This window comes from Poecilia formosa, unplaced genomic scaffold (assembly GCF_000485575.1).
Source record: "Poecilia formosa unplaced genomic scaffold, Poecilia_formosa-5.1.2 Scaffold422, whole genome shotgun sequence".
Classification (NCBI taxonomy): domain Eukaryota; kingdom Metazoa; phylum Chordata; class Actinopteri; order Cyprinodontiformes; family Poeciliidae; genus Poecilia; species Poecilia formosa.
Window position 1 is genome coordinate 176,431 of NW_006800361.1, and position 9,130 is coordinate 185,560.

The 9,130-nt window shown below is 47.4% G+C and overlaps 2 protein-coding genes across 3 annotated transcripts in view; both read right to left on the bottom strand.

Annotated features, from left to right (window-relative positions):
• Nucleotides 1-656: 656 nt before the first annotated feature.
• LOC103155342 (reticulon-4-like) overlaps nucleotides 657-9,130 on the bottom strand; it is a 28,337-nt gene continuing 19,863 nt past the window's right edge. The window contains exons 10-11 of the mRNA XM_016663466.1: nucleotides 1,511-1,514; nucleotides 657-1,369 (exon numbers count right to left, since the gene is read on the bottom strand). The gene's annotated coding sequence lies outside the window, so the exon portion shown is untranslated. The remainder of the gene's footprint in view (nucleotides 1,370-1,510; nucleotides 1,515-9,130) is intronic.
• On the bottom strand, nucleotides 666-5,934 carry LOC103155341 (reticulon-4). Of its 2 annotated transcripts, none has more exons than XM_007576994.2 (7): nucleotides 5,862-5,934; nucleotides 2,966-3,173; nucleotides 2,362-2,500; nucleotides 2,192-2,261; nucleotides 2,028-2,074; nucleotides 1,890-1,948; nucleotides 666-1,369 (listed from the first exon to the last, which is right to left on the bottom strand). In XM_007576994.2, the coding sequence occupies exons 1-7, from the start codon at nucleotides 5,917-5,919 to the stop codon at nucleotides 1,327-1,329; spliced, it is 624 nt and encodes a 207-aa protein (XP_007577056.1). In that variant the 5' UTR covers nucleotides 5,920-5,934; the 3' UTR covers nucleotides 666-1,326. The 2 variants fall into 2 exon arrangements, with proteins under 2 accessions (XP_007577056.1, XP_007577057.1); XM_007576995.2 differs by lacking the exon at nucleotides 5,862-5,934 and adding an exon at nucleotides 4,608-4,638 and having other exon boundaries at nucleotides 669-1,369.

A 9,130-nucleotide genomic window follows, 5' to 3' on the forward strand; every position in this document is an offset into this window, starting at 1 on the left:
TGTCGTTCCATGTACGCTTTCCCTGCCAGCATTTTGCATATATATACACACACACACACTAAATGTGGTTCAGTTTTATCATTCAGGTTTAAATTGATCTGATTTAAACTGATTGATCCTCAATCAGTTTTGGTTCTTTATAATTTATTGACTGAAAAAGTAGCGAGGAAAATTTTAATCCAAATTTTCACACTGCATTAATTTTTCTACATGCTGAGCTGTGAATAATTTCTCCACATTTATCCATAAGGCCAGAGAAGCTTCCTGCTGTTTTCATATGAAATTATTACTTTTAATGATATTGTGCATAATTATATTACATATCCACTATTATTGAAGTGATGCTTTGAGTTCTGTAAATATACTGGAGGTTTTTAAACAGATTGTAACTAAAGTAAAACTGCAGCACTTGGTTTGTTATTCAGATGTAGGGACCATGTTTCACCAGCAGAGGGCGCCGCCGCATGGCAGGTTTTTATGTCAGATTTAAATAAAGATCATTAACGTGAGTAAGCTGTGTTCTGCTTTCATCACTTCCTGTCTAGCCAGAACCCTCTGGTGGTTCCGGTTCTGACCCGGTTAGCGGCAGACATGAAGGACTCGTGGTTCCGGTTCTGACCCGGTTAGCGGCAGACATGAAGGACTCGTGGTTCCGGTTCTGGTAGTTTGTCTAGAAGCTTTATTGATAACTGTTTACATCTCACAATGCATTCCACAACACGACTCCAGCGGAGTTTAATCAGCACAGGTGAAGAAGAAGAAGAAGAAGTTTATCATTCACGATTAAAGAAGCAGAACAAACAGACGCTTTAAGCTCCGCCCACCTCACCTGGAAACACACCTGGCGGAGGGAAACGCCCGGCCGTTTCCTAGGAGACAGTGGGATGACGATGATCTAACAGGGTAACGGATTGTTCTACATGGTTCTACAGCTACCGAGCAGCGATGAAGAGTTTAGTGCAGACCCCTCCTCTTCCTCACAGCAGCCCCTCCCCAACTTGCTGCTGCCAGCCGCCTGTGATAGGCTGAGGGAAAGGGGGCGGGGCCAACCAGCTTTAAAATGTTTCTGAGACTGATTGGTTCACAGAAATAAAACAGATGATGATGATCATCATCATCATCATCAAAGCCACTGAACAATTCCCAGAAGCACAAAATAAGGAATTCTGAAATGGAAAAAAAAAAACAAAGAAAAGTTTCATAATCTGACAAATACATTAAGGGCAGCGCCCACCTGATCCTCCTCTTCCTCCTTCATTTCGTTTCCTCCAGCCCCCCCCCCTCCCATCAGGACTTCCTGAATCCAACCTTTGACCTCCCGTTCCTTCACTCCGCCTTACGCTTCAGTCCGGGAACCTTTTCCTGAATCCTGAAACACAAACAGGAAACAGGAGGCAGGAAGTGAGCCGCCGTACATGTCAAAATAAAACACTTGATGTTCTTGACAGCAGCGCCTTAAAGGGCCAGTCGATGTTTCACTGTGAGGTCATCAGCAGGGGTCAGAGGTCACCGACCTCAAAACTACGCTAATTGAAATGACAGAAATGAAGTGAGGAAACGCTGCAGCATCATCTGTGATGCTCTGTGTCAGACGCATTAATGCTGAGAATATTAACGTGTGTGGAGAAGCAGACAAGCTCTCCCAGTGACACCAGTGAGGTCTTCTCCTCTGCCACTGGGATCCTGAATCATTTATTTAATAGAATTTAAACTCTATTACACAAAGTGTTCATATCACTAGGATACGTGGTTACATCATCGGGTATGAACCATCTACTTCCTGGTAAAGCTCTTTCACATTAAAAGCCTGTTTCCTAAAGTCACAGCTTTTATTTTGAAACTCAGCCAAGATTCTCAGTCTGACTTTATATTAGTTTCTGTTAACTTACTTTTCCACAATATCCTTGACCTGGTTGGTGACCAGCGCCAGGTAGTGATCGATCTGAGCCTGAGGGAGACAGGAAGTTAGACCAGGACGGACCTCCAGCAGCACTGCTGGTGCATTCTGGGTAATGTCAGGGTCCTACCTGGTGTTTCTCATAGATGATAGGGCAGCTGAACGCTCCGACCAGACCTGCAACAGGAGGACATCATCAGAACCCAGAGGACCGCCTGCTGCAGCGCCACCAGGGGGCGCCGCCACAGAACCACCACTACCACAGAAACGCCACTAGAGGGCGCTGCCGCTCACCCAGGATCAGCAGAGTGAGACCGTTGAACAACGCGCCAACGTAGGTCAGGATCCACATCAGAATCGCAAACTGCAGGAAAACAGCGGGAGAAACTGGGTCAGAACCTCGTGTTTAATAATCCATTTATTAGCAGAACCAATCAGGACCGGATCCAGAGGTTCTGCCTCACCTTGACGGAGTCCACTAGGTCCTCCACCAGGAACAGACGCCTCAGCTCCTTGATGGTCCAGTTCAGCTTCTCCAGAATCCCGTCGCTGTACTTATGGACCAGGTCCGCGGACAGCGCCACCTCCTGGTCCAGGTACAGCCTGCGGGCAGGACAGAGGTGAGTCATAAGGTTTCCATGGTAACAGAGTCCAACTCGGCCCCATGTCTGGTTCTGTGGTTTTGAAAAATCAAAAAACGATTCCAGCTTCTGTTTGGGTTCATCTGAGCTGCAAACTGAGCAGGAACCTGGTTTGGTTCTGATCCACTTTGGTTCTGATCCAGCTGGTTCTGGTCCAGATTCTCAGAGCTCAGCTCCTGGTAATCCCAGTTAATGAGTCTGGACTCAGAAAGGTTCTGATCTGCAGCCAGAAGCGGATCAACCAACCGTGGTGCTGGAATAATCCCATCTGGACCAGAACCACTGAACAGAACCAACAGAACCAAAGTGGACCAGGAACCAGGAAGTGTTTATTATTCTACTTTAAAACATCTGAGGCACTGAATCTTAAGGTGTCATGTCAGAACCGGGCCAGAACGGATCAGCACCGGGTCAGAAGCGGACTCACTTGAAGGGGTGGCCCTCGTCGGACTTCTGGATGGCCTGCAGGATGCCCTTGTATATCCTGAAGCAGATGGTGACGGAGAGCAGCGCCAGGCCGATGTAGGAGCAGACGCTGACGATGCTGCAGACGCTGAGCGACAGCAGCAGCAGCAGCGCCGCGCCGAACACCACGCCCGTCGTCTTCACGTCGCGCCAGTACACCAGCTCCACCACTAGGGGGCAGACACAGAGAGACGGTGACCTGCTGGAAGCCTGGTGACCAGAACCAGAACCAGAGCTTCACTGCTGAATTGATAAACATTAATGACTGATCCAGGTGAATCGGAGCAGATGATTGGTTCATGAAGATGGAGGGAAACCTGGTTCAACCGGACCAAAGTTCTGATCAGGTCCCGCCTCCGAAGGTCCAAACCGCTCAGAGACGTGTCACTTCCTGCTGATGTCATGCTAAAGCTAACGCTGCAGGCAGTTTGAGCTGCTAAATGGTTAAAGTTTGTGATTCTACAGCAGAACCAAACAGAGTGGTCTAGTCCAAGGTTCAGATCCTGTAGCTCCCTCCTGCAGTCCGTTTTGGAACAGAACCATAAACACAGGCCTGAGGAAAGACTTTGATCCACTCGCTAAAACAGGACAACTCATCATTATGCAGGTTTATAAAGTTACACTCAAAATAATTTGATTATTCTGCCTGTCAGGAGAAAACACAGGAAAACACACATCTGCACCTTGTTGTTATTCATTCACTGATAAATGTCACAATTTCAAACTAATTTTAGCTCTAATGTTTAGTAAGCTTACATTGGAAGCTAAATATTTAGCTTTACACTGACTAAATATTTAGCTCTAAACTAAATATTTACTTTGAAAACTAGATGAATATTATTTTTACAGAATATTTACTTATCTTCTTAAATATTTAGCTTGCTAGTTAAATATTTTGTTTTAAGTTGTGTCATTTCTAAGATTGTTTTCTGTTATGAGAGTCTGAATAACCAAGTTATTGCTGATGTTTCTATAAGGCTTCCCATATTTAATACGCTGTGAATCACAGACTAACTTCATCCTCCTGCAGGTTAACCTGCGTCCAACTCAGCGGGTTTAAACTCGACCTAAATATAAACTTTATTCAGTTAAACACGATTGCTGCTTCCGATTAAACCAGAAATGATCATTTCCGCTCAACCCACCGCCGTTTCCGCCTCGCTTCCGCCGGTGTTAGCATGCTAACCGTTAGCTTCCTGCGGACAGCCATGTTCCCAGAAGAACCAGCGGCTGAGGCGGACCGGACGGAGCAGGAAGGGGGAGCGGGGCTCCAAATGTGGCCGCCTGCCTCATATGGTAACGGGCTGCCCGCGGCACCGGAGCCGGCTAAAAATAGAGCCCGCACCGCAACGCTCTCTACCTGGCCACAGATCTGGTTTCACCACCGCTCCGGTTCAACTCGTCCCGTTTGACCCGCTTCACCTCCCTTCTCCCCGGACAGACCCCCGCCTCACGCCGGGACCGAACCTCAGAGTCCGGGTTAACCTCCGCAGGAGGCGGGCTCCTCCCGCAGCAGGTGCCGGTCTGAGCCCCACACCGCACGCCTCCCGGGCGGCCAAAGCCCGCTGCCAGAGCGCTACCAGAGGACATCGAAGCTCACTAACCCCGCTCGGCGTCCATGTTGAACCTCCCGGAGCCTCCAGCAGCAGCACGGCGGCTCCGCCTCCGGCTGACCGGAGATCACGCTCCGTGGGCGGGGGGCGGGACATGCGCAGCTCGGCCCCCACGGAGGAGACAATCACCATATTTACTGATTCATTTCCAATATATGATCAATAAACCAGCCAGGAGAGTTTATTACCGTATTAAAATATTCACCGATTTATTAATAAATCTGGACAAATTCCTCACAATAACTTATTTAATTTAAATAATTCATCCAGCCTGCGATGGAAATGAGTTTATCATCACAACAGGAAACAAAGAAAACTATTTCCGTTTTTCAATATTTCTACAGATATAAATCTGAAAAGTGCGGCATGCCCTTGTTTTTAACCCAGAACCGGGTCTGGCTGCAGATCTTCTGAACATCTGGACCAATTTACAACCAGCTGGACTCAGGTCTGGGCTTTGACTAGGCCGTTCTATCCCATGAATCAACTCTGATCTCAACCATCCCATAATTATCTGACCTTTTTCCCACAGCATGATGCTGCCACCACCATGTCCCTCTTGGCTGAGACTCCGAGTTCTGTCCCAGACGAGTCAGAACCGCTGATCTGGGTTCAGTCGGTCCAGAACCCGACCCGGCGCTGATAAGCCTGGTTCAGTCGGCCCGGGTTGTAAAAGCAGGTCGTAAAAGCAAAGCGCTGCAGATAAAAGGCCCAACATTCAAATCAGCTGCAGGCCAGGTGCATGCTGGGAGAACAGGTCCACCAGAACCAGAGCTGAGGCACACACACACAAACACACACACAGCTGCTGAGTCACCATGCAGCTGGATCAATGATAACAGACCAGAACCAGCCGGTTCTGATAGGTTCTGTTGTTTCCTCCTGGTTCTGATCCAGAACCTCCAGCAGGACAGAACCTGGCCCAGTCAGAACCAGATAACCTCTGGACCGTTCTCCAGAACCAAACGGATCAATGATCTAATCGCCGACCCAGCGGTCGGGAGGCGGCACCGAGGGCCTGACCCGTTTGGACTTCTGCAGACCTCCAGCTGACTGCTTGATGAGCAGAACTCAGCAGCTGGTTCTGGTCGGACTGCAGCTTTAACTGCAGTTCCCCTGCAACCAATCATTAACCTGACCTTTGACCCGGCCTGCTGCATGTCCAAAGGTCCCGTCTGCGAACCAAACAACCAGATCCAATCAGAACCATTTGGACCCAATCAGAACCAACCAGAACCAGCCTACCCTGCTCCCTCCAGGACTGGCTGACCGGCTCCTTCCTCTCCAAGCAGCTGCTTTCCATGCCGACCGACCCGATCCGACCCGATCAGCAGACACACATTCCCACCAACCGGGTGAGCAAGCAGAGAGAGAGGCTGAGGAAGAGGAGGAGGAGGAAGGACAGCAGCTCCTCCTGCTGTCAGCTGACTGAACCGTGACGCAGAGCCTGGAGCCGCCTGGACCTCCTCCTCCTCCTCCTCCTCCTCCTCCTCCTCCTCCAGATTAAACCTTTCTGCATTATTCTCCATACTAACCTGGTTCTGACAAAACCAACTGGACCTGCCCCACTGGAGCTGCTCCTCCTCCTGTAACCAGCTGCTCAATGACCTTTGGCCTCCATGTGAGGCAGTGACCTCTGACCCCTGGGTCAGGATCTGAGAACACTTTTGTTCCGTAGAAACATCTGGACCTGCTTCCTGCAGATTAAAGGTCCAGATTATATTCTGACTCCTGCTGGGCGGGACCAGCTCAGGTTGCCATGGTGACGCACCGATCGGGCCGGATCGATGGAAAACGTCCCGCTGTTTGTTCAGCTACACAGGAAACATGGAGGATTTATTCACTTAGCAAATCTTCAGGCTATTAGCACAACATTTAGCTCCAAGCTAAATATTTAGCATAAAGCTACATATGTATTTAGTGTAAAGCTAAATATTTTGGAGCTAAATTTTCAGTTAGAGAAATATTTTCTTTGTAAACTGAATATTTAGCTAACCAGCTTAACACTTAGCTGGTTGAAACTGATTTTAAAAACTAAACCTTCATATATTTTCTTCTATCAGTGTTAATTAATTAATTTTTGACAGTAACTTTAAGAACGGCGCTCCAAAGTGAGTTTCTGTGAGGCCTTAAACCCAACAAGATCTCCAGTGTTAATCCATCAAAGTTCAGTTTTATTTATTTAATCAGGAAAAATAAACATTTGAGAAAAGCTGGTCTATTCTGCTAGTGGCTGCATTCAGCCACCAGGGGGAGCTGCTCCCTCTGGTCCACTGCAGAGACATCAGACTTCATGTCTGAAGCTTCAAACTGAGTCAGACCCAGACAGCAGGAAAGACTCCAGCTCCCATGATGCACTGGGGGATCAAGCTAAAAGCCCCCCCCCAACCACGTCAACACCAACATGACCTCTGACCTGTAGTCAGTCTGCAGAATCCATCCACTCTCCATGAACATGATTCATTCTGACCTTTAATGATTCCTTTGAACAGTTTTTTTCCAGCTGCTGTCAGTCTGAAAATCAAAAACTTGTTGGAAAGAAGATGAAGGTTCTGATCCAGCAGCGTAAACCCGGTGGGTTGAACAGAACCGGCTCATCGATAAACACCTGCAGCATTTCAAGTTATCCAGACGGACCAGACTGGAAGGAAACCAGTAGGTTCTACAGTCATGACTAAAATAATTAGTGAATGCTAAATGGCACTTCAGCTGCAGCGTTTTTAATTAGAATCAAACAAAAAACCTACATGTGTCCGTAAAATGTCTCATTTATGAAGACAGAAATTAAATTCATCACTTTCTCAGTAGATCAAGAATCAATTATCCAATCAGTTATTGATTACCAATAGTGGCCACCGCTCATTAAAAAGTTAGCTGTGCTAACTCTAAAGCTAACGCTAAAGCACAAAATCAACATGGTAATTAGTGAAAGCTAATGCTAACATGCTACAGCAACATGATTGGCTGAAGTGTGCCCACTACTGCAGCATGGTAAATTAGCGCTGTGGAGCTAAGTGAGCTAAGCACTGGCTAACACACTAAACAAAACATTAGCTTTGCATTTGAAAGGGGCCTTTAAATAAAGGATATTATTATTGTGGTTATTCTTAGCGCACAGCAGAAATGCTTCTACTAATAGGACTTTGGAATTTATCTGGAAAAAGGGTTAGCTAAGCTAAGTGCTACAAGCAATATGCTAATGTGCAAAACTAAAAATTAGCTGTGCTATTAGTGGATTAGCATAGTGTGTCCACCACATCATTCTTTGATCTTTTCATCAGTAGTTTAGTTGAGAGTTACTAGATTGGTGATTAAAATGTTAGGCTGAATTATTTTTGTTAATAGACTGTTTTATAATGTAGAGAAGCTTGTCTGTATTTATGCCATAAACATAATTTATGGGTTTATTTATAAAATGTTGAGACTGAACTATCTGGCTGTTATTTTCCTGATAATGAACAGATTCCCTGTCTTCTACTTTTGTTAATAATTATTCTATTTACTGACAGATATTTATAGCCACAGCAAACATTTTGCTTCAGCATCCAGCTGATCCCGTTGGAGGGTGTATGAATATATCTGAGCCAGCAAAACAGCAGCAGTAGAACCATCAGAACCTGATGAGGCACCAGATCAATGAGGCTGATCGGATCGGATCAGCATGACATCAGCAGAACATTTGCTGACTGGTTCTGGAGAGAGGAGCTGAGAATGTCGCAATGCAGGGAGGAGGAGGAGGAGAAGGAAGAGAGGGAGGAGGAGGGGGAGGAGAAGGAAGAGAGGGAGGAGGAGGGGGAGGAGAAGGAGGGAGAGGAAGAGGAGGGGGAGGGGGAGGAAGAGGAGGAGGAGAAAGAGGAAGAGGAGGAAGAGGAGGGGAAGAAGGGGGGGGAGGAGGACCATCTACCTGGCTTCTGCTTCCTGATCCGTTTCATAACATTTTACTTTCTGATCTGATTAAAATCTTTAATTTTGTTGGTTATGAATGTTTTTCTGAACCCAGCAGGTCCAGAGATGAGGGCTGCAGAGAACAGAGCGGTCCGGTCCGGTCCGGTTCTGGTGACAGAGAGCTGGGGCCCCTCAGGAGGTGTTGGGTTGCAGAGCCATATCTCCGGTTATTTCCAGAGCCGAGGAAAGCTCGGATACAGGAGTCTAACTCAGCACCCTCATACTGAGGACAGCAGCTGGACCGGCCCGGTTCTGGTTCCCGCTCACCAGGGAGCGAGAATGTTTCAGGGCGGAGGACGGGTTAGAGGAGAAAACAAGAACTCAACAATGAACAAAAAGCTCCAAAAGTCCAACAGAACCAAACACAGGAGTTAATGTAGAACAGAACCAGAACAGAACCGGGACGATGCAGGAACAGAAGGTGACGTATGCGGAGGTGGAGTCAAACTGAAAGGTGGAGATGGATGGGATGTGGATGAAGATGGAGGTTCTGGTGGAAACCAAGGAGTATGTGTTTGTGGGTGGATCATGGGTGGGGGGCAGAGAATGAGGGGGGCAGGGGAGGTGAC